Below are 26104 nucleotides of genomic sequence, written 5' to 3' on the forward strand. Positions count from 1 at the left end.
GCAGCAGATGTTTTGCGCTTTGGCTCTGGAGGCCTGGCCCCTTCCAACCCTTCTCCATGTCGATGCCATACTAGACAAGACCTCTAATGCTGATTCTCTTCCACCATCAAATTAAACCAGAGATACATCCCCAAATGGAATACCACTCTTAAAAAGGACACCGTCCTTTCAAAACAAAGAACTGGAAACCAAAGAAACACGAGTCTGTCTAAACTGAGAAACCACAGAGAAGATATTCTGAACTCAAACATGTTCTAAGTCAATGCACAGGCTATAGGTGATGGGATGACGGGATGCGCCAAAAACAGCGAGTGAGTGCCCTAATTCTGTGCCATGTGAATCTATTATGGTATCTGATGCCCAGCTTTCTGTTCTACTCTTCCAAACACTTCCTCAACCCACTTGAATCATAAATACTCTACTTCCTGAATTGTGGAAAGGTAACTGGATGCCTGGTACTCAGGTAAGTCTCAGTGACTGCTCTGTCACAATAACAGAAACAAACACACGAAATGCTTCATACCGTAGGGTCAGCCTGGAATTTTAATTAGATGGGAAGCTCAAGAATCTTATCAGTAACAACAAAGAAACTGAGAGAACTGAATATTTAACTGATCAAGTCTAACAAATCCCAATTAAGTGGAAGATGTCCTCTCTTATGAAAATTACTTGGAGTTTTCTGACAGATTTTGTGCCTGGATTCTCATTTGAAAAGGAAAACTAAATTCAGCTTCTCTGCTATTTTTCTTTAGGGCATAACAATAAAAGAGACCCAAGGGACAGCAACGTTAGATGCTGTCCCATAAGCTGATCAATGACTGACAACAGGCAATAGGAGAAACCACCACAAAGATCAAAAGGTCCCCAAAGTCAGCAATGGAGTGTTCCCTCCCTGAAAGGAAGAACCTCATCATACTTTGGATGTTAGGCTCAAATCCAAAGAAGGAAATTAAAAATGGCATTAATTTTGCCTATCCAAGAATGGTACAAGGGAATGTGCACTTTTCTATTTTGAAAGGTAGACGGGATGTTTAATTATAGCTACACTTTATTGTTGCATACCCCCCACCCTCAACACATTACTGTCAGGAGCCAATTAATGAAAAAAATTACCATGCAAACACAGGGCAAGTGAGGTTCTCTGGGAGACAGGCAGTATAAAGGGTGTGTTCAGCATCGTCAAAAATGCCATGCTAGTCTTAGAAAAGAGCCCTCCCTTTTAAAAATGTTGTCAAGATTCTTTTAACGTCTTCAAAAGACTGTTCCATTCTACTTTATCACTAGCTGAGAGCCCGAATTACAGAATTCTCTTCTCTAATTCTGGTACAGTTAGGAAAATTTTTATAAAATCGAAGACAACTTTACAAAGACTAAATCTGTAAACTTTTCTCACAGTTTAAAATAATGCATTAGGACTGCAGGAAGAAAGTACTCTGGTAGCAAATAAAGGCACTAAATATATAAACATAACTGCCACTGCATAAAAAAGCACCTTGCTTTATACACTGTTGAGCAAAGGAAAGTGGGCGAGGCTGGGAACTGGGTTCAGGACGGGGCTGGGCATGGGAGAGCATGGGGAGGGCAGTTACCTCGTGTGGGAAGCAGCGTCATTTATGCTGAAAGTGCTGCTCTCCCGAGTCAGGGGGCTGGAGCCGGCCTGGCTCTTGCTGTGGATGTCCAGGCTCAGCGAGGACTCTGTTTTCCGATCCATGCCGTGGCTCTCCGTCTCTAAAGTCCGATCGACCATGGAGATCACCTCACTGGAGCTGTGCCACAGGGGGGCCACTTTCTCCTTGCCTGGCCCTGAGCGAGGCGAGGACGTGGCAGCCCCCAGGGAGGCGGTGCTGCCGTGGCTGGGGCCATAGGAGGTGGTGTCGATGCCGCTGTCAGCAGACGTGCCCTGTAGATAGTTGTAGCTGTTAAGCTCAGACTCAGTGCGGTCCCCGTCGTACCACTTCTCGTCGCTGTGGGCACTCGATGCGTTGCTGGAGAGGGTATTGCTGCTGGAGTGGCTGGAGTAGTGGCTGTCAGACTGCAAGGGAAGCAAGATTTACTTACATACAGGCTCTTGAACACCAGGAAGAAAACATAGGACAATGACCCTGTGGCAGGTGTCTAGGTAGGGAGTTCTCAAGGCCAAAGGTGCTAATGGTGACAAACTGAAGTAAGGCTGGAGGTGCCTGGAAAAACTCATGTGGAAAGTTCGATGGCAGAGAGCACTGGAAACGAGTTTTTAAAAATCCATTTTTCATTATTTGACTTAAGTTACAAAGTATGAATAGTACCGAGATAATTTTAATTGGGGGAAAAATCTAAACTGTCATTGGTCTTCAATATTTTAATCTTAAAATAGAAAAAGAAAAATGACTCTTACAAAAAAGGCTTATAATTAGAAAAGACCTACCGTGCTCATAGCAAACAAAAGGCAGAATATAAAACTTATTCCTAAAGGGAGCTCCTTTCCAACATCCCCAGCTACCATCTATTTAGGAGACAGCTTTCTGAGGAGTGCTTGGAGGTATAACTTCTACAGGGGTGCCAAGTCAATGGGCGGGGGACGGACGGGAGGGGCTAGCGGGCTAGTCTTTTCAACAAATGGTGCTGGGACAACTAGATATCCAGAAGGAATGGAGTTGGATCCTTACCACATAGAAAAATAAACTCAAAAGCTCAAAGACCTAAGTTTAAGAGATAAAACTGTAAAACTCTAAGAAGAAACCACAAGTACATATACATCTTCATGACCTTGGATTATGCAATGGTTTCCTAGACATAACTCCAAAGTTCACAAAAAAGAAAAAATCATTAAATTGGAATTCGTGAAAATTAAAAACTTTTGTTTCAAATAACCCAATTAAAAAATGGGCAAAGGATTTAATGGAGATTTCTCCAAAGAAGATATATGATGGCCTCACACACACGACCACGGCTGTCATCAAAAGGACAGACAAGGATGATGGCTGGCACTGCTGGTGGGGATATAAAACGGGGCAGCTGCTGTGGGAAAACAGTTACAGTTTCACACTTAGTATCTACTAGAGAAATGAAAACACACATTCCCATAAAACTTCCACCTGCATAGTTACAGCAGCACTGTTCACGACAGCCGGAGTAGAAGCAACCCAAGTGTCCATCAGCTGATAAGTGCATAAGGATCTGTGGTATTTCTAGACAATGGAATATTATTCAGCCACACAAAGAAATGAAGTACTGACATGTATGACTCTTAAAAACACACGCAAGCCCTAGACAGTCTTGCTCAGTGGTTAGAGCGTCGGTGCACAGACTAAAGCGTCCGGGTTCAATTCAGGCCAAGGGTACGTACCTCAGTTGCAGGCCTGATCCCCGGCTCTGCTCGGGGCACGTGCAGGAGGCAACCAATTGATGTCTCTCTCACATCGATGTTTCCCTCCCTCCCTCGCTCTCTGAAAAGCAATGGAAAAAGTATCCTTGGGTGACTATTAAAACAACAACTTGAAACTAAGTGAAAGAAGCTCGACATAAAAGGCCACACATTCTATTCCATTCATATGAAATGTCCAGAAAACACTTCAACATGGACAGAAAGTAGATTCATGGTTGCTGAGAGCTTGGAGGGGTGGGGGAGAGTCAGGGTGGCTAACGTACAGGGTTTCTTTTGGGGTGATAAAAAATTTCTAGAGTTAGACCATGGTGCTGGTGGCACAACCCTGTGAGTATATTTAAAACCACTAAATTGTACACTTAAAATGAGTATTATGGTATGTGAACTGTATCTCTACCCAGTGGTTTAGTTACTTAGAACATTTTATAGTTTACCAAAGATACAAGATTTCCAAAGATAGGTGGAAAAAATAGTATTTTAAATTAGATGGAGGCAGGAAGTCCCAATACATGATGGGGATTAAGGGAAGAGAGGAGAGAGGAAGTGTGTGTGTGTGTATGTGTTGGCTAAGGGTGGGGGCAGGAGTAGGACACTCTCACCTCAAAGTGCAGAGATAAAGCTCTCTTCCCCTTAAACAAGAATCAATCCCAGTTACCTCACCAGTGAAACTCTAGTTTTTCTCAACAACGTTTGTGTTCTAGGCCTTCCTTTATTTTAAATGTTTGTAGGGCAGAACTTCTTATCCCTTTACCTGTGCTGTGGAATTTGGCAGCTCCCAGCCACATGTGGCCACTGAGCACCTTAAATGTGGCAAGCCTGAACTGAGACGTGCTGAGAGGGTAAACTACATATCTACAGAAATAGTACCTGAACCACATGTATAATTTTCAATTTTCTAGTGGCCAATTTTTAAAAAGTAAAAAGCAGCAGGTGAAATTAATTTTAAGAATAGATTTTCTCGCCTGGCCAGTGCATGGCTCAGCGGTTGAGCACTGACCTATGATCCAGGAGATCGCAGTTAGATTCCCGGTCAGGGCACATGCCTGGGTTGTGGCTTGATCCCCAGTACAGGGTGTGCAGGAGGCAGCCGATCAATGACTCTCATCTTTGATGTTTCTATCTCTCTCCCTCTCCCTTCCTCTCTCTGAAATCAATAAAGACATATTTTTTTTTTCCTTTAATCCAACCTATTCAAAATATTTTACCATGTAATCAATATAAAAATTAGTAATGGAGGTGGGGAAATGGGCAGATTGACTGAACAATCTATCGTTTACAAGTAGAACTGTGACATCATGTTTCATCAGTAAATCTCTCTCCACACCACCTGTGCAGGGTGCTTGCACACCCATGGGTGCCCCCTCCCCCGTGGTTATAGCTTCAATATTCACTTCACTAGAGCAAAAACTTATAGGAGCCCGCTCATTAAAAGTTCTCTGAGCATCTTATAAATTAGTGAATATGAAATACAGTATTTCCTCATCCTACAGAATGACAAATACAAGTACACACTCCAGTGGGCAGAGTAAAGAGATCAACTGCACTTCAAGGGGGAGGAAATGATGACCTCCTGTCCGCATTCTACCTGTACATGATAAGGACCTGGGTGTAACTATGGCAAAAGGACAAAGTGTGTGCAGCTAGGGGAGAGAAGCAGGAGGGGGGAGGTCAGGAAGTCATCTGTTCGCTTGACTGATGCTCCAACCACGTCTCACGCTTGCAACTATTAGCAAAGAAAATCCATTTCTAAACACTTCTATTCCTAACGTTTTAGGATTGTTTGTGATGGGGTCACAGGCTTCCCATCCAGATGGTAGGGGTGGCAGGTGGATTTCTGGCAGCAGAAATCCCAGGGCCATGACAGAAAATGCCCACCTCCTGCGGGATGATTTCCCCTCTGACTGCAAGGAAGGAAGAGCGGAGCCGACCTGCACCGTTTTCACATCGCAAGGAAGGTACATGTGAGGAATCTATCACTTGCATTGTTTGACAGTGGACTTACATGCCCTTGTTTGTTCGGAGACAAATGAACCACTGGATCCTGCCGCATTAGTCTCCCACTGGGGCTCTCGCGGAAAGCGGGCAGCACCTTCGAGACTGCCGGGAGGTGGCACGTTGGCTCTGCAATACAGCACAGGACGTTATGGTGCAGGCATCAGGCAGACCCAAGCACATGTTGACAAATGAAGACAGCTCGCCACGGCATCGCTGAGTTCACTGACCAGCAAACTCGGAATTTCAGCAATAAGCTTGTTGAGAATTTACACAACAAACAGCATGTGGGAAACGACGTGGCTGATGGGTAAAGCTTGCAGCTGGTGAGCACATTAGCATAGCCACGTACCACCAAACCAAAGGCCATGACAACGCGGCAAAGTTAGGAATCCACTTTTGGTTTGGGAGGGAAAAGTCTAAAATACATGGGTTGACTTTATGAAATTCATTCGCTGCGAAGTGTAGCTAACCTGGCTTGGTCTACGTTCCCTAGACAGGCACGGATGCAATCGCGTGTTACTTACCATGACACTTTGGAAATATTTTACCTGTATATTCATGCTGCTCGAGGAAAAAAGAACTGAAATCCTGAGGTCCTCTATAACTGTAAGCTAAGCACAACAGAAAAGACACACAAGCAGCTAGTTTACTTAGAACAATCGCTTCCTTCTGGAGTCCAGGCTGGTGTTCACGGTGGGTCCCAAAGGAGAAAGGTAAGCAGTGATTTTGCCTCTTTAACACACTTCTAGCTACCAGCAACGATTCCGAACTTCGGCAGCACCATCCCTAACATGTAATGTCTGGGTGGCATACTCTTTTACTCTGATTCTCAACCATTTCCAAAAGCAGAGGGGCAGAAAAACGAGCATCCACTGAGATGTGAGTTAATTAAGCAAGCTGAGCTCCTGGTCTCTACTGGGCACCAGCTGATGACACACTGATATACAAAGACAGCGGGGTCCGGCTAACAAATGAGAAACTCAACATTTTCAATGAATGACCTGCAAGTCATTAGAGGATTCTGTCCTTACAAATGGAGTGTATAAAGGTCAGACCTTCACACACTCAATATAGTGCAATGAGTACTGAGAACATAATTATCGATTTCTCCATAGGGTGGCATAAGTAAGCCCCAGAGATTCCTTCTCATGTGCCAATTAGAAAAGGCGGGGTTATTTTTCTGGAATGTAAAAGCTTATACAAGTTCATTTTATTTTAACATTTTATTTCAAGCCTTAGATTTTGGATAGAGAAAGGCCACTGGTTGGTGAAAAAGGCTTCTGTGGCAGGCTCTAAGGATATCTTGCAAAAAAAAAAGGTGTATCTTACTAAAAAGATGAACAAAAGGATTCATCCATATTAATTTGAGTCTTATCTATTAAAAGTAAGATGCCACTAAACTCAAGTGGATGCAAGAAAAAAAAGACTAGAGGGAGGTTTATGTGCGCAAGAGCAAATACGGGTCTAGGATGAACCTTACAATTACCCTTTCCACTCCTCACATGACTTCGTGGGAGCAGGAAGGGCGACACTGAATGCTGCACAAAGGGTTGCTGACAGCTTTGTTCAAAGCCTGCACCAGAAGCCAGAAAAAGCTGCTAAAGGCATGATGCAGAAGGGATCCTTTGCACACGTGTCGTTACCATCTCAACAGTAGCAAAACATATGGGATTAAAACCATTCTGTTAAGAGCAGAGCGGAATATGCTCAGGTTTTCTGCGTGGTGGGTGGGTGGGATGAGAGTGGGGAGTGACAGATGGCTTCAATAACAGGGCACATCTCACTGAAGTTACTGGAACAAAGCATATCTTCAGAACCCAGGAATTGCACTTCTTTTCCTCACTATGTGTCTTAGCTCAATACTTTTCCACTCCCTTCTACGTTCGTGGTTAGTACCTTTACATGGGCAGAGTCATGAAAACAGATCAAGACAATGCATTTGCCGAGAAGATAAAAAGATGGGCCTTTGTCTTAAAAAGGCCTGAAATGTACTTCAGACCTGAAATGTACTTCTTTTTAGTCTCACACTGATGGTAATGCTACTAGAGATGAGATAAAGGAAAAAACACCTAACAGTCTAGATTCAAGACTCTGACGTATCAGCTGTGTTGGTACTAAAATCTCTGATGCTACTGTGCTGAAACTTAATCATGTTTCAAGGCAAAATTTTATCGTATCAACTAGTGTTATGGTGCCACTGTAGCAAACTACAAATATACACAGAGAAAGGGCTACGAGCCAGAAATCCAAATGAAGGCTCAATCCTGCAAATCTACCCCATCCAGCTGTTTTGTGCTCCTAAGGCATGTCCTTAGCTGACAGCCTAATAGCAGAGTAGGGGGGACAACATATAGGGGAGGAGAGATATGCTAACCAAGCTACACATGTGACTAAGCAACAATTGTATCTCTTTCCCACTTTGTACATAGTTTTAAAATTTTATTTATTTGTTTTAAACTCACAGTAAGAATACCAACAGATAAACAAAGGGGAAGGGAGATACTTAGGACACATGGTTTGGCAGTCTGGCATTTTAATTTCAGTCCGGAAAATAATTCCTATGTCATTTCTATTTTTAGATTTGGGGTCACCTGGAATTCCTTAACTTTTCTCTCAGATCTTATTTGTTGCATTCACTTATACATAATCTAACCAAGACTTAATTCTCATTCACATTTATTAACCAGGGCTGAATTATATAACAGAATGCTTTGATGACATCATCAAGAGGAAGCCAAAGTCACCTTGGTGTAAAAGCTATTTGCTTTTTGTAGAAATGTAGTTACTTACCCATCTGGTCGGCAATGCTATCCTCACTTCTCTGCCAGCTGGGTGTGGATTTTCCACTGCCACCGAGATCTGACTGGGTGTTCTGCCTGTCAAGGGAGGCCGGGGATCTGCGGCTTACTCCAAACCTATGGCGATTCCCCAAACAAAGGCAAAGGTGACATCAGAAACCTCACCGCAAAGGGAAGGAGTCCTGGGTGTAGCGAACTACACTCTAATGACAGGTACTACTAGTTTCGCTTGCATGTCTGTACTTGTGTGCTCATCCTGTGCAAATGAGCACGGGTGCCGGAACTGTGTCTGCTATAGTCAAATGCACCACTCTGCTCAGAAAGGTATGCAGGCTAAGTATGTAAACTGTAAACAAGGCTGGGAGCCATTAGGACTGAACAAAATCTAAGATACATAGAGTAAGAAACCAAAATCTTCTAGCCCTTGAGTAGCCAACCTCAGACTGTCACTCACAGCCAAGGAAAAATCCCATCATGCTAATGGTCCACGTTTATCTTCCAGCTGGCACATTTCAGAGATTTCTCTTAACTCAGTCACCTGCTAAATCACTAAGTCACTAATTCTGCTAAGCCATTCATTCTGGGAACAAGGACTTCCTGAGCACTCTAAGGTCTGAAAGACAGGCTGCTATTTACATTACAGGGAGACCACTCTCAAAATGTATGAATTTTAAACTGCCTTTGGGAAGGGCAACTCAGAAGTAGGTACTTGGCAAACAAAGGGGGAGGGCAACTGTCTATTTCTGGGAAGACTACTTAGCTATTTAATAGCCAGCTTTATTCTTTCCTATGTAGAATAATAATATAAGCGTAAGTGAAGCATGTGCCTTCATGAGCAGTATCAGCAGAGTAAACCCTGACTGAGCCCAGGAAAAAGGGGGGGAAGCATATAGGGGAGGAAAGATATGATAACCAAGCTACACATGTGACTAAGCAAAATTCAGAGTGCAAAATTCAAGTGTTCATCATGTGGAATTTTACAAATCTGTGTATGGTTACTAATGAACTTACATGTAACCTATACAATAAAAGACTAAACAAGGCCTGAATTGATTGATGCACACGACAGATGTATTGTTCAGTACAGACTGATAAATGCATGGGGTGGGGGGTGGGGTGGGGGGGGAGACCATCACGTGGGCTGGAAGGACCGAGACCTAGAGGAGGGGGAAGATCTGGAGCCAAACTCCAAGCCACTCAAGTTTCATCTTCATTTCTTTATTTGTAAAACAGCAACTCCGTTATATGAGTCCAGGGAGGGCAATCTATATGAAAGCATTTGCAAAGCCGAGAAAGCTATATTTGCTTAAAACTCCCTCTATACTGTCTCCCTAGTTGGTTTTGCACAAACGACAATCATTTACAAACTCAATCGCAAGCCCTCACTAAACACAGCTATTAAAACCAAAAACCTTGATTTATGAAAACCTCAATGACTCTGCATTTACAAAAAAAAGATTCACTAATTATGATCTTTGCCCTCCCCTCCAAAGGAGGGTCCTTGTTTAGTTTAGAACAGTGAATACCTTCAAAATGACCCTAGGAGCCTATTCTAAATGTGCACTAAATTAAGACTCTTCCTAAAAGACACAGAGAGAAAAATTAGAATTGGATTGTGATTTTGCTTTTACTTTTTGGTAGCAGTGGAAACTGAAGACAACTTTTCAAGCCCCTGAATTTACAGCCGAGAGTTTTCCTGGCTATCTGGTTTCAAATGAATGATAAGGTGAGGCCGCCTTTAAATTCTGCCTTAAAAATAGTTTCATCCCACGAACTTTTAATTTCTGTTGCCTCGCACACTTGTGTGCCAGGGCATGAAGGATACAAAGATGCTATTCTTGTGGAGCTAAGACAAAACCTGTTCAATTTTTACCTTGTGCCTCTTTTTGAAGAGCTTCGCTCTATCTCTGTCTGGAGGAACACCAATGGTTGAAGAGTCACAGTTTCAGATTTAAAGGAGTTTTAAGTAATCATCTGGCTGGTACACAAAACACGTTCAGTGACCAGGAGCCAGTCCGCCGTTCTCCAGAGCTGGCTGACGGCTTTGAAATAGCTCCCTCATAAGGGGCTGGACACTCCTTCCCCATAACTTTCATTTATTGGTCTCAGTCGCCCTCAAAGACAAGTTTTATCTTTCACCTAAGAGAGACTCCTCGCCTCCACAGTTCTCATCTACAGGTCGTACATCCTTAGTTATGTTTCCCACACCATGGTCTCCAAGTTCCTCATTTACCCAGTCCCTCCCTTCCTCCCTCCAGACAGGCCCTGACCTGTCAACATCCCTCAAAGTGTGTGGTCCAAAAACAAATCTCCAAGGATGGCCGAAGAGACCCATGTCTTTTCAACAGAGCTGCCTTATAACTGCCTCTCGTTCCCATCCTAAAGGTGTGCAGGTGCCTTGTCTCCGCCCACTCAAGTGGAGCAGGCATGATTAGCCACCCTATGAAATTTCACCTCTTACTGATTTGGATGGTCTCAACATCCTCAGACCAGGGAGAGGGCAGGACACATCACACACAGGCAGACACAGAGCCCACTGAATCGGAGAGGGGACAACAAAGGAGCAGAGGACACTTGCGGATCATGACTGCATACTGACCTATTGTTGTGATCTCATGCTTTTAAGCTTTTTAAAGTTTACCACTGATGAGTCTGTAGCAGACTACATATACTCCTGTACATAGATGTGATGATTTTCCTCTCCGTATGGGTAACTTGGGGATTAAACATGGCCCACAAGCAACACATATGAACCAGACAGTAAACCAACTCCTCCTGTATCTCCACTACAGGCAAACACTGCTTGGGATCTGGCGGAAAACACTATACTGCAGGGGTTCAGAACGAGTCACCCTAAGATGTGACTCTGTGGTATGTGGGTTATTTTTGAGCTAAAGGCAACTGATATCCTTTGGGCTCAAGAGAAACTTTGGCTCCTTCTTAACTACCTAGAAGAACTTAAATTAGGGGCTTTGCCCATAAGAGATTATCTCTGACCATTTTTTATGACCCATCTATAGGGCATGGCAAACTAACAACACTGAACATCTGCTCACTGTCCTGTGAATGACCTTCCTCCTTCTGAAGCCCCAGGTGCCTTACCTTGTCCTGAGCTCAGAATGTCCCATATTCCTCCTCTCCCCTTTCTGTCTCTGAACCTCTCATGTATGTGGGGTTCCCATATGTAAGTGTAATTAAATTTGGTTATCTTCTCTTATTAATCTGTCTCATGTAGATTTAATTATTAAACCAGCAAAAGAACCTTGAAGGGTAGTAAAAAGCTTCTTCCTCCCCCACAGTATCACCATCATTTTTTAAAACATCATGCACATTAAAAAGGACATTATACTGTATGGTAAACAGTCACCGGGCAAGCTCACCAACAGTGGGGAAAACCTCAATACCACCTATGGTAGGATTAGTATTAAACACAAAGCTGAATAATTACCACCTCCTTAAAAAAACTGTGCAGCACATGGCACGGGAACCATGTTTCTAACAGAAATATGCACCAAAACATTGATGTTTCCGCTACAGTTTTGGGATATATTAAAAGTGTATCATAGAAGAAAACAATGCCTTTGTTACTGTTGCGAGCTCATTTACATTTTATTGCTGTACCAACACTGAAACTGCAGTGAATTCTTATTTTTGAAGTCAAAGCAGACCATTTAAAATCTACTAATTAAAACAAGAAATAATTAGTTGGGCCTGTGGTGTGGTGTAATAATACTTAACTCATAAAACCTTTTGCGGAAACTCATGAATAAGAGCTAATCTTTTTTTCTAGTTGTCACTGAAGTAATTAAAATAAGACGTGTGCATTTTACATAGGCTACCAAGGGAATCCTGGGGAGATACTGCGGATGGGAGGTGGGTAGAGAGCATATTTTATAGCGGTTTTATTACCTCCTTTCTGCTAACATAAACATTTCGCAACAGAGAAATCAAACTTAATAGCTGTAAAAGCTGACAAAACACTATAGGATAAAAATACCCACACTGAAGGTATTCTTAGTAAGCATGACTATATTGTAACATGGTAAAATCTCAAGAAAATAAACAAATCACATGTGAATTTGTTAAAATACATATTTGGGGAAAACTCAGAATAGAAACATCAGTTTTTATAGACTCCTTACATTTGATCTTCGAACGGTTCCAAGTTCTTTGTTGAGTTTGCCCAGAGGATGCCCAGCAGGAAGTCACTGAGGTTCCTTCACGGCACCTCTGGGCAAAGACCAAAGCTTGTGTGCACCGTGGAATGTTTCGCTGTTAATTACTTCCCAGCATCAGACATTTCAATTATTTTTTCCTTTTTAATAGCCTCTAAAATCACGTACAGTTAGTGTTTTACTTTGTAAGTCTTATCAGAAGCAAATAGTTCCTTTTAGGTGTTTAGTGTTTTCCAAAAAACATGAAAAACAAAACCTAACCCACAGGCTGAAATTACAGAAGCCTTTTAAAGTATGAAAAAAAAAAAATAATTTTAAGCTTTGGATCTGATGGTCATTTCCCCTACTTTAACAGCAAAACAAACTCCAGCCGGTCCAAGCAGTATGCTGCCGAGTTCACTTTGGAGAAAATATTAAGAAGTGACAAAATCTGTACTATGAAAATAGACAATATACATCATGGAAAAACAGATGAAATTTCATTTCTCTGCCACTGAGTCCTTAGAGAGACTAGAGGATGGTATATATCCTAAGAAGTGGTTTGAAGCAGCCATTAGACATTTTTTCTCTCTGAAATATTAACCACAACTTCTCTTTTGTTCTTTCGTAAATTGATCAAGGCTGGCTGGCTGGAAATCACTGTACACATCTGAAGTACAGATGAAAGACAGTGACATTGACTGGGACCGTGTACAATGGGGCCGACCGCACACCTACCCTTCAGGCATGGATTTCTGCCTGTAGGTGCCCCCGCCAGAGCCAGTCTCGCTGGATGAAGACAGGTTGCTGGGGGAGTTACGACACTGCTGGGATCTCGCTAGAGCCATGGACGAGACCGTCACGTAGATGTCCGAACCAGGAGACAGCCTGCACACACAAACCAAAAATATGAAGTCAACAATTCAAAGGGAAGGCTCCCAAGGCAGGCATGACGGATAATATCACATAAATGCGACAAAGGCAGCAACTTCAGGGAGATCTTGAAAATGAAGATAGCTGGAAGTCTACAAAAGAAACTTCCCCACGGAACTACTCCCTCAGGGAACAGCTGGAAAACTGCCTTGAAGGGGGCGGGAGTGGGGGGGGGGGTCAAAAAAAATAGGAGGGAAAAACATATGATTCCAAGAGCTGCCAGGATTCAACAGGCTTACTGAGGTATGGCAGGTTCCTACAGTAAACCTACAAACTTTCTACAGAGGGGCAGGAGGGGGTTTCAGGCACAGGAAGCTGACAGAAGGAGTAAGAGAATCACAATGAGAAACTTTTCTAACGGAAAAAGAGTAAGACACTAAAAAGTATGACTCCCAAATCCATCTAGGCCCAAAGGGCAGAGCTGACTTGATAGATCTCTGTGACAAACCTGTTATCCCCAGCTGTCTCCTAGATATCCCTATGGGGCACCCTCATGAGCAATTCCAATCAAACCTCCTAAAAAGAGCTGATTTTTTCCCATTCCCACCCCTCTCCTGTCCCTCCTAGATTTGTTATTCCAAGCTAAATATTTTGACATCCCTCCCCCACTTTTTTCATCTTCCACAGTCAATTGGTTTAATTAAGTTCAACTACTTATTGGGCACACACTGTGTGGTCAGGCACCCTGGGTGCTAGTCTGGAAAACAAAGACAAAGAAGACAACTGGTCTCCAACCTGCTGATTGTCCTCTAAGCCCCCCATCTCTGCCCTGGGTCCACATAACAGTGCTCTAACTGGTCTTCTGACTTCCACACTCTGTCCCCATACCTCCAATGGCCCCTACCTTCCCAAGTCATCTGACTGCTCACATCTCTCTACAGCTTTCCTTTGCCAACAGGATGGAAGACCAAATCCCAGGCCCTCTTTCAGGCCTTGGACCATCTCGCCAAGCCCATCCTCATATCCATCCTAATCTCCATGCTCTTTCCGTGCCCCCATGCACCCTCCATTCTGGTCACATGCAGCGTGCCCCAGCTCTCAGACTTGCCCACCCAATTCATGCCTTTATTCGGCTTGTCCTCTCTTGCCTGGAGTACCTTCTCCCTTTCCTACTCACAGAGAACACTTTTTATCCAAAGCCTAATTCCAACATCATACGCTGAATTCATAGGTTAATTAGAACCTCAATCCCACCACAGTCTGTTCTTTGCCCCATTTGAGCACAACCTATGGAATGGTTATTTTCATGTGTGTCTATCTCACCAACTAGACTCTGTCCTTAAGGGGCAGGCCTGAGCCTTAATCTTTATATCTCTGGTTGTTTAACCCATGTTTGATGGCGAATCCCATCGGCAATGCAAGAAATGAAGTGCTGTAGGTGGTTCAGGATAAGGGTCCCCCAGTTACAACAGGTGCCCCAAGCCAGGGGTTCTCAACCATGGTGGTTCTACACCAGATGAAAAACAGTTGGTTGCTAATACTAGAGTGCCAAGGTTTGTGGAATAATTTGCTAAAGACAATCACAACACATTCAAGGTTAATATGCTTTCCTAAATGTGAGAAAAGAGGATGATGGAACTGAGCCCAGGCACCCCTATGCATGTATCATCAATCTGGCATAATGGCAAGAGGACCTACTGGCAATGCCTCCTCTACGTAGTGTGAAACGGGCAAGTGAGGAGACCTGGGTCGCGAGGTCCTTGAGCAATGTGATGAGACACGAGGAAAAGAGGCAGAGTTCCTCAGGTCTTCCTGTTAACATCACCTACCTGGTCACCGACACATAGATTCAGAGAAATACGGGCTAACCACAAGGCTGGCATCCTTGCTAGGACTGAGGGTCAAGTGTGGGCAGCGATGATGGGTCACAGACCAGGGGTCTTGGAACACCAGCTCATCCGTACTTTGGGTAACGCGTTTTGATAAACGATCATTTATCTGGGCACTGTACGATGGACACCCCTTAATTCTTTTCCATGAAGACACGTCCCAAAGATCTCACTATTTATTCTGGACTAACTGAAGGGGGGTAGAGTGGGGGAGGGACGCGAGGAGTAGAGTACAAAGAAGAAAACTAGGTAAGGATTGAGGAGCCGCATAAACCCAAAGGTAACAAGAGCCCACACTTGTTTCTGCCTTGAGAGTTTGGCCTTTATAGGACTGAATACAGAGAAACTTCAAACAGAGTTTCATTTTGTAGCTGCTTTGATTTTCTTGCTGCAAAGAGGAGGTGCTACAGAAAGACAGGAAAGAAGGAGACAGCAGGGGAATGTCAACATGGCTGCGGCCTGACGACTTAACAACTCTCTTCAGGGTGAACAAGTCATGCCAGCGAATTACACTTATGGTGACTGTGAAGATGTTTATGCTTCCATGAGGAGGTGACATGATTCCACAGGGAAAGTCAAGAAGTAACTTTTATATCTGTATTTAGGGCTTGCTTTTCTCACCCAGCTCTCCAAAACGTACGTTAAGCTAAACCATCTAATGCTCATTCCCAACCTCAGCACTTTTATTTGGCAAGGGTATCAGAAAATTCTACTCGGTTACTGGAGTGATCCCAAAGTGAAAAAAATAGCATTTCCAGAAGGCCAGCATTCATTCCCCATCCGTTTTCTGCATTTATACAACTCAATAGCGGCTTTGTTTTCTGACTGATCACACACATAGCACACACATACAGCAACGGATGGAATGGCACCCAAATGGTTTTATGACTCTAGATGTATGTGGGGGAGGAGCGATCAGAATTATCCTTTATTCTGATGCTTTACGGTTCTTTCCAAATACTCTAAATTTGATACCATCACACAAATACTATTTGAGAACAGACCGAGTCATAGAGTGGAAGGGACACCTGCTGGCACTACACCTCTGTCAGAGATAGCTTGCAGCTGATCACTCCTGGAGTTGGGCTGTCCTGCCACTTTGAAAATAAGAGTGCCCCCAACCTGGCTCACATGGGAAGGGCATGCTGACCTCCGGAGTCTCCGTCCTTCCACCCACTCTATTTTAAGGGTTGCTGAGGCCCATGAAGAGTTAGCTCGAGATCACAAGCCTTTCCCTCTCTTTTGAGATAAACCCAGATCTTTGTGCTTTCTCTTAGTCTTAACAAGCCTGGGAAATTGTAGATGTTAGTGTCCAAATAGGTCAAGAGGACTAAGATTAATACATCTTTCAGTTGCTCTGAGATCTTTTATTTTGGTAAAATATAAGAAATACTATTTTTAAAGAATGCTCTGGTTACTGTCAGAAAGGAAATTTCTAAACCTTTTAGCATTAATTTCAGTAGATTTTTTCCCATACGTTTTTATCAATGTAGCCAAGAAATAACTGTTTTTAAAGTAACTGATGTTAAATGTTCTCTTAAGTGCTTTCTATTAATTCCCTCTGCAGAAATAAAATACCAGGGTTTTGTGATTGTCCAAAGAACGCAGTGACTGAAAAAGCCATGTTCATCAGCCCAACAGAAAATACTTCCAGTCTGCAGGATACACCCCAGCTTGTCATTTATTTACAGGCAATGCATTTTGTTGCAATGAAAGCAAAGAGTTGAAAGAGATGGACATTTAAGAAGAGATGGTCCAAGATCAATATCAGTTCCTCACTTTTACAGAAGCACTCACACCAGGATAAAGGAGAGAAGAGAACTGCTAAAAAAAAATCCTGTATTTCTAATAATACTCCCTGCTCCCGTCTTCCATGGAACAATTCACAGGATGCACATCCAGTATTAACATTAACAGACTCATTAAACTGATCTCAGATTGTGACTGATGATCATTTGTCAATTTGTGGACAAGGAATTCTCAGTATCCGTGTAAGTGATGCTGAAATGCGTTTCCTGAGTAGTTATGCAGTGGAGCTTTAATTGTGCCTGCTTTTAACTCCAAAGTGATGGCACTGCTTACATGTGTCCAAGGAGATGAGACCCTCTGCAATTCAAGTGCAAACAGTGGGTGGTGGCAAAAACAACTGAGAGGGTTTCAAATAGCGGCAATGAATGACAAATTAGACACTCAAGTCTATAATTAAGCACAGCATTTTACCACAACTTCGCAATTAAAACACTATTCATCCAGAGAACAGGACCAAGTTCAAGTCTGTCTTCAGCAATGGATATCAATCAGGGATTTTTTCCAGAATTTTGTGGGGGAAAAACCACACACAACAAATTGCTCTGAAACAATTCAAGGTAATATCATTTGGGTGCCACAATCAGAGTAGATCTGAAGAAGTTGTGTTCAGGTTGCAACTCGTCTCTCTGACTTTTCCTCGTTTCCTGCTGTGTCCTTTGAGAACCACAGCTACCCTGACTTGCTGACCACACGATTCATACCGGCTCTTCTGACTGGATCACGGAAACCCTGCTCTGATAAGCCTCCTGCAACTAGGTCAGTTTACGACGAGGAGTAACTCTCCCGTAGAGTGAGGAGGCAGCAATGCATCAGGCTGAGATAAACGGATCGCCAGGCACAGCTGCTGGCGGCGCACAGCCCGGCACGCGGTACGGCTGCCTCCTGAGAACAACCAACTTGATATCTAAGGGTAACTGTAAAGAACAGAAAGTAAAAACGGACTGCTACATGATTTGTGGGACTCAGCACAGGATAAAAATGTGGGTCCTCTGTTCAAACACTGTTACAGACTTCCCGGCAGTGATGGAAGAGCATGAAACCCAGGGCGGACCCTCCTGGGCATGGGGCCTGAACCCTGCTGGCCCCCGCGCAGGCACTCATTCCGCAAGCAGGCCTTGAGTGCTTTCGGCGTGTGGTGGTGGGTTTAATCCATACAGACAGCACAGTGGCTAAGAGGGGCGCTGGAGTCCGATGGCCTTGAAGGTAATCTCAGCTCCGCCGCTAACCAGCTACGACTTTGCACAAATTATTTCATCTCTTAATCCCTGGGCTCCTTATCTACAAAAGAGGTAAATAGCAACCAACTTATTGGGCTGCTGGGTGGATTAACTGAGAAAACTTGCACAAAAAACTTTGAACGGAGCCTGGCCCAGAAAATAAGGCTAGTAATAGCTACCAATAGTTTTTACGAAAAACACGAGTAAAATGAGGCTGTCATGAGGGTAGTACAGAGTGTAGAGGGGGCTCAGGCAGGTCAGAGGTGAAATCTTGTGTCTGGCCGGTGTTGCTCAGTGGTTGAGTGTTGACCCATGATCCAGGAGGTCATGGTTCGATTCTGGGTCAGGACACATGCTCCAATTGCGGATGGCTCCCCAGTAGGGGGCCGTGTAGGAGGCAGCTGATCAATGACTCTCATCATTGAGGTTTCTATCTCTCTCTCTCCCTCCCTCCCTCTCCCTTCCTCTCTCTGAAATCAATAAAAACATGTATTTTTTTAAAAAGTCAAATCCTGCTGGGAAAACCTGGGGGAAAAAGCCTTATGACGAAATGCACCTGAGATGTGTCTTAGAGGAACCTAAAGATTTTCACAACAGTCAGGAATTAGGACACAGGAATGTGAGGCCACCACAATGTCATGTGAGGCTGGAGCACTAGACAAGGGTGGGAGTTGGTGGGGGCCATGACCAGGAGGATGGCCGGGTCTTGCAGGGTGAGCTCTCATATACTAGGCGGAGGAAGCAAAAAATTCACATGTGAGGCAGCAGGGGAGCACCGAAGACTGTGCAGCAAAGCAGCGGTGTGGTCAGAGCAGGCCCTAAAGACCCTTGCTCAGCAGGCATAAAAGGGAATGCCCAAACAATGCTGTGTTTTTCTGTTTGTTTTGCCTAAGTACAAGAGACTGATGAAATAAGTCTAAAATCTGAGAGATATACAGATGGATAAGAGTCATTAGCCCACCACAAATACTAACCTCTTTGGTTAGCCCTACCCTCCACCAATATTCCCAAATATTTCACAAAAAGAAGTCAACAACTAAATCTTTTGGTGAGAAGCTAAGTGGATTTTTTCCACATACTAGGATTTTAAAGACTGAAAAAAAAAATTCATTCTCTATCCCATTATACGAACAAAAACAAGGGAAGCAGAAGCCAATATACAGCATGCCATGGCCTCTACTTGGAGTGCCTGCCCACGTGGCCTTCCTCACGTGGCCTCCAAGATCCCCACTCCCGCCCCTGAACTGCCCTAAGCTAGGAGGGGAGAAAAACACCACACCGGCTACCTTCCTTCCCCAAAGAATTCTACCAGTACTGATGCTCTTCTCCAGTTAGGAAAATGTACAAGAAATTTGCGTTCTACAATAACATCCCACTTGCACACTAGCCCATTAATTACTTAACAAGCACACAGTGTTGACCTCAGTTCAGGGCTGCGATATGTCTTTATCTCTACATACTACTTTTATTTTGTGCCACTTCAGGATGCCATCGTCATTTGTCATTTAAAAAATATAATGGAAACCAAGAGTGAAACAAAGAGCAACAGACTGGGAGACTACAGGCTTATGAGAAAATTTCACACTGATGACTGTGGGGTGGGTCTAGGTAGCTAATCTGTCTTAATTACTACTAATTTCTACTTGTTTAAAAACATGTACAATCAACAAATCTTAAAGAAAAATGTCAGTTGTTTCAAATGTAAAGCAGAACATACTTTTTCCCCCTGGAAAGTAATTTAAATTCCCAACGATAAATGTGCTCATGTAGCTGAGGAGCACTCATCAGGCAAGGGGCCCAACACTCTCCCTCCCTCCTCCATGTGCAGGAGGGTTAGTTGCAGCAGGACACACGTCAGATCTGGCTTCGGGATGTGTGTGTGTGTGTGTGTGTGTGTGTGTGTGTGTGTGTGGTGTGTGTGTGTGTGTGTGTGTGTGTGTCCGCGCACCCCGTGTTGAGGGAGGGAGGGGGCCTGAGGAAGATGTGACTAGGCCAACGCCCCCCTGGGTGGTCCTGGGGCAGAGCACTCTCTTCAGCTGGGTACAGGGCACAAACCCATTGCTGGGTGTCTACAGAAGCTCAGTTTCTTACTGACACGCAGAGAAATATGACCACACGCCCCCTTGCTACTCTTCTCAGAACACATACAACGGTTTTTTACAAGATTACCTCTCAGGTCCAATCTATTTCACCCGGATGGTTTTGCAGTGTTTCCTACAACTTCTGCATCTACACAGTTCACCACAACTGTTTTCAGCACAGCAGGCCTCCAGAATCCATCTTTCTGTGTCACCAAAGTTAACCACGCCACTGTCACTGGTGACAACACAACCTGCTTGTGGAAACGTTGACCCACCACACGTGTAGCCTAGATTAGGCTGAAGAAGGACTCACCAGCCCCGGCTGCTGGCTCTACCTGTAACCCTGATCCCCACAGTGCTCAAGATGAACAAGCTCTCTTTGGCTTCCACATAGCTGTGTTTGGAAAAGCATCGACAAAATGACGATACACAGCACAACACAACAACTACCCTTCTGGAAGCCCCACTAGTGTGGGTCTGCATGAGCAGCTCAGCTTGGCTACAAAGTAACTACATTACCTGAATCTTCACAGGGACTCTGGGAGGTGGGGCTAGAGCCCCATCTGATTCTCTGAAATGCAGAGGGGATAAGGAACTTCCCACTGTTGCATCACCGCCAAGGGGTGGGACCAGAATGCAGATCAAGGCGCCTGGACTGCAGGACTTTCTGGGGGGATCACCTAAAACACTGGTGGCTCTGCAGGGAGGAAGCCCCGTGGGAACATGTCCCCGGGCTGAGCGCACAGCAACTACTTCCGAGGCCTGAGGAACGATAAGCACATGTTGACACGCTCTGGTCTCATTACCTGGGCCACTCGGAGCTTGAAAAGGAAAGGGAACTGGGAGGTGTGCCCAGCTCAAGCCACTGTGCCCATCTCCAGAATCTTGAATAGAAAACATCTCTGTACCATAATCTAAAGATGTGAACTTGCAAATCATCTGAACTCTAATTCCAACGTGGATGCAGAGTAGCCAGCTCCTCTGAAGAGTTGGGGGAACGGAGCCTTAAGAGCCCAGTGAGTTTAAGTCAGGTACGGCCTCTGCTTCTCTACCTGATCTTGGAAGGCAAAAGACAAACACCCCCCAATAATTCAATTTCAATCAGGTTAAAACCTTTTATAGGAAATTCAGTCAAGAACAACTCACATTTCACTTTGAGTCATTTTTTTTGACGCTTAACCCACAATATACTTTTAAAATAGGAGAATTGTAAACTTAGCCAAAAAACAAAGATTTCTACCTAAATCTAGCTTTATTTCTATAGCTTTACCTGACTACAGTGCTTCACTTTTACCTATCAAATAACTTTTATAATAAACTGATTCTCCCAAATGTCCACTGATAGATGAATGGATAACCAAAATGTGTTACACATGTACAACGAAATATTAGAGTGTTATTCAGCCTTAAAAAGGAAAAGTTATATACTGAATGCACCCGCCCGCCCCCACACACCAAATTCACATGTTAAAGCCCTAACCCCATTGGGCATTAGGAGGTGGGGACCTCTGGGAGGTGATTAGGCTTAGCTGAGGCCATCAGGGTGGAGCCTCAATGATGGGAACAGTCCCCTTATAAGAAGAAGAAATCAGAGTTTCCTCTCTCTGCCACGTGAGGACACAGCAAGAAGGCAGCTGCCTGCAACCCCGGAGGAGTGTCCTCATCAAGAACTGCATCCGAGGATACCTTGATCTTGGACTTCCTGCCTCCAGAACTGTGAGAAATAAATGTCTGTCGTTTAAGCCGCTTCCCCACTGTGGGCGATGGTATTTTGTTACAGTAGTCTGAGCTAAGACAGGCAGGGAATTCTGACACATGCTGCAACATGAATGAACCTTGAAAGACATTACGCTAAAGTGAAATAAACCAGTCACAAAAGGACAAATATTATATGATGCTACTTATGTGAGGGTCAGGTACCTAGAGTAGCCAAACTCAGACAGAAAGTAGATGGGTGGTGTCCAGGGGCCAATGGATACAGTTTCAGTCAGGAAGATGAAAAAGCTCTAGAGATGGATGACGGTAGTGTACGCACGAGCTGTACACTTAAAGGTGGTCAAAATGATAAATTCTATGCGATGCGTATTTTACCACAATAGAAAAAAAAACCTAAACTGATTTATTTTCTCCTGAATTGATTTACTTATGTTCCCATTTCTTTTGCATACTGATTTAATTACTAAATAAAGTTTTAAAAAAATCATCAAGAGCCTGTTAAAACGCCAGAATCTGCCGTTGGTTCTTGGGATACGACCATGAATAAATAAGACAAACAGCCTGAGGTTGGAAACATGGACGAAGAAGATTATAATGAAGAATGAATTCTGCAAAGAAAGCCGACTTTCAGTGATGGGAACCTTCCCAGGAGGGGCAATTAAGGCAGAGGTGGGAGGAAGTGGCTTGGAGGGCAGAGCGGGCAGAGCGAGCAGAGCAGCAGGTTTAAGGGCACGAAGGAGAGAAAACATGGCAACAGGGTCACTGACATGCCTGGAGCCAGGCGGGGAACTCACAGGGGGGATGGTAATGAAAGGCATGGAGGAGGGCTTCCACCTCTACTAGACTGTCCCACGTACATGAGCATGGAGGGATGGAGAGCTGTTCTGGCCAGAAGAATCCCCTGTGAAATGAGAGCCCCTAACACAATGGAGGCGGCTTAAAAATGAGGAACTCAACGGATGCTAAGGGCTTGATTACTAAATGGTGTGGAGATGGAGGTGCGGGTGGAGGGGAAGGTGATTATGAATCCCAGGACTGCTCTGGATACTCAGGCAGATAGCAAAGTCCTCCAGCAAGGTGGGTGACACGCGCGAATGAAGAGGTGATGGAGGGGCAGGAGAGAAACCTGGACTTGCAGGAGAGAAACCTGGACTTGCAGGAGACTCTGTGACATTCAAGGGCAGGGGTTCAGTAGGCAGTCAGGCATATGAATATAAAACATAAGAAAGAGATCAAGGCAAAATATATACTATTAAGGAACTGCCCATGTACAGATGATGGCTGAGGTCACTGAAATGAACTATTCCGAGATACTGTACAGAGTGGGATTAAAAGAAAAGTGAGAAAGAAATCATAAGGGATACAAAATTTGGGGGATGATGAGACAAGTGTAAAGAAATGACAAAGAAAGAGCAAAGTTCTGGAAGACAAGCCAAAGGCGCTGGAAGGCAGGTCCCTCAGCTTTACAATATGGACATCAGAGGGCTGTGGCCTGGGCAACCCCAGGGAGACCACGTTCCATGATGTAAGGATCCTTCACTCAAGTCAAACGACTATGAGCCAGGTAGACGGTATCTGGAAAGTAAAAGCCCTGAAACTTCTAACCACAGCTAATATTTTAAATAAAAGAAGGGGAAGGATTAAACAGATGCTTGCTCTGTCTCAAACTGACACAGTGAAAATTAGCACAGAACCTGTATGAAATAAATTTAGAAAGCATTTTCTTAAAAAAAGTAAAGACTGGATGCGCACAAGACTACTATGCTCTCTGAGAGGAGAACTCTACGTCTGTTTCAAAAATATTCATCAGGCATACTCTCTGGCCCTGTCTGCTGCTAGCGTCTGCTGAGAAAGGGGTAGGGGTAGGGCTGCCAATGCAGCCGCCTCTAACTCTGTGTAAATGGAGAGGCCCTCTCCATCCAGCTACTCAGAGCTAAATGCAGCAGGGAAAGGGGAACAGTATGGCAGGCAGATAAAACTCAAAAGCACCAACAATCCAACAAGATACAACAAAAAATATTTATATAAAGACCGGTAATACTTCATCTAAAAACAGAAACATTGTTTTCTATGCTAAGAGGCCTGTCGTTTATGCAAATCCCCTGAAATAGCTAAGCTTTTCTGAGCACATTAGCACAGTTCAGGGTTTTATCCTGCATATTATGTATAAACACAGCACAGTTCAATGTGCTACAGTCAGCTATTTATATTTCAATCCTACCCTTACACTCTGGATAAATTTGAGGCCAAAAGATTGCTTATTTTTGTTGAACAAATTTTAATTCTGTTAATAAGTACTGGCCCCACAAATACTATAAAATTCGGTACGCAAAAGGCCACCTGGAGAGCAGAAAGCTCATATATTTAAACCACACAGAATTAGGCGTTATTCTATTTAGATGGCAAACACGTATTCTGTTCTTATTGCATCAATTTCTCTTAACGATGTACAGAGACAACACAATTCAGCGAAATAATTCTTGTGAGAAACTCCAAACACCAACAAGCTTTAGAACGTAATAAAATTTCTGACCTTGGTATTAAAGGAAAGGGATAGCCTGTTCCACAAATATTATTGTAAAAAACTGCACCTAATGACCTTTAAGTCTAGGATCTTGCATCCAAGTCAAGAAAAACTATGGTTCTACAAGCAGTAGATGAAAGTTTCCACGTAAAAGGAGCCATACTGGACCCAGTGGTGGTGAATGAAGTAGGCAGGTTTGTTTGTGTAGCGGGGGAGGGTAGATGGGAGGTTGCTGCTAACTGAGGCTCACGCGGCTGATTTCTCCACAGTTAGACACAACTTGCCTAACCTGGGAGAGAAAAATTTGTGTAATAAACTATGCAAAGGCAATACTTTGCTCCCAGTATTAGGTTCATGCAGTTATTGTATGGCAAGATCCTGTTTGTGGCAGACCTTGTCATTTGTTCTATTTGTGGTTCACCTGAAAGGCCCGCATCACACTTCCGAGACTGCCCAGGTACAAATATAAATGGTGCCCAAGGTGGGGCTGGTATGAAGGAGAGTCAAGCGGATGAGCACACAGCCAGGGTCCTGAACTCCCTTCTCTCTGCAAGGTGTTCTGTTCTCAGGAAGGCTATGAAAGGAATGCTTAAAACTGTCATCTATATTATAGTATATTTTATGGAGGAAATTAGTCCCAGGTAAACTTTATGGATCTGTAGATTCACGAAGGACTCGGGGAGTATTCCTGATGAATGCCACGAGTTCATTCTATACCCGAATATTCCTGAAATAGTAGCAAAAGAGTTCCTCAACTATTTCTTTCTATTTATGACTCGAAGTTGAAACTTAAAAAAGAAAAACTGCATTACTAAAAATTAGGAATGATGGGATAGGAAATTAAACTCTTAAATTTTCACAAAGAAGAACATCCAGCTGAATTTTCACATACTTCAAAATGAAGATGAGCCGAGTAACCCGAATATACTGAAGACTTGGATTTTCCAAGTCACCCACACGCCTCCACCACAGGACTTGCAATCCGAGTCCAGCGTCCTAAAGAATACCTGAAACCACGAAGCCTGAGAGGGAACTGAGTGGAGGCTAAATCTGCCTGAACACCACTGGGGCCTCTCTTTTGCCACTTGATCTATGTAGCTTAGAGAGTCACGGTCTTTCATGGTGAGCACTCCTCAGATTGCTTTTCCTCTGGGTGCAGTCAAGTTGAAAGGCAGACCCAAGTGCATGCAGAAATAACCTCTAGAAGTCAGAGAGCTCCCTGTGGAAAACAACGGCAGCGATGTATCATCTAGCACTAAAAGCTGCTCTATCACAGGATGATCACTGGCTACAAAAAATATTTCCACTTCTGGAGGTCAGTATGTTCAGCAACACTCTTTAGTTTCTGTTGAAGAAATTAAACAACATGGAATTGAAACATATTCTGCTATTGTATTACATGGGATATTGTGTAAAGAAAATAACACACAAAAATAATTTCAGTTGTAAAAGCACGAAGATTGTTCTGGAGACAAAAAAAAATAGCGTACTTCCCTAGACAATGGTTTCCTAGGCTCATCTTTCAAAATGAGGGCAAGTCATGAACTCCAGTTAACACACACCTCAGAGAGAGCCAACTTTGGAATGCGAAGAACAAAGAATTTATTCAGGGATCTCTTTGGACGTTTTTCCTCCTCAAAAATCATGAAAGTGAGGAGTCCAGATGGGAATGCGGCCACTCTGG

General features: G+C 43.7%; 1 protein-coding gene across 10 annotated transcripts in view; it reads right to left on the bottom strand.

Annotated features, from left to right (window-relative positions):
* SIPA1L1 (signal induced proliferation associated 1 like 1) overlaps window positions 1-26104 on the bottom strand; it is a 379703-nt gene that overhangs the window by 31507 nt on the left and 322092 nt on the right. For all 10 annotated transcript variants that reach the window (XM_016211888.2, XM_087819417.1, XM_087819424.1 and 7 more), the window contains 4 exons: window positions 13050-13199; window positions 8150-8274; window positions 5367-5485; window positions 1590-2032 (listed from right to left, as the gene is read on the bottom strand). In XM_016211888.2, the coding sequence (XP_016067374.2) occupies window positions 1590-2032; window positions 5367-5485; window positions 8150-8274; window positions 13050-13199 (837 nt within the window). The remainder of the gene's footprint in view (window positions 1-1589; window positions 2033-5366; window positions 5486-8149; window positions 8275-13049; window positions 13200-26104) is intronic.

Source organism: Miniopterus natalensis, chromosome 1, assembly GCF_054644295.1.
Source record: "Miniopterus natalensis isolate mMinNat1 chromosome 1, mMinNat1.hap1, whole genome shotgun sequence".
Classification (NCBI taxonomy): domain Eukaryota; kingdom Metazoa; phylum Chordata; class Mammalia; order Chiroptera; family Miniopteridae; genus Miniopterus; species Miniopterus natalensis.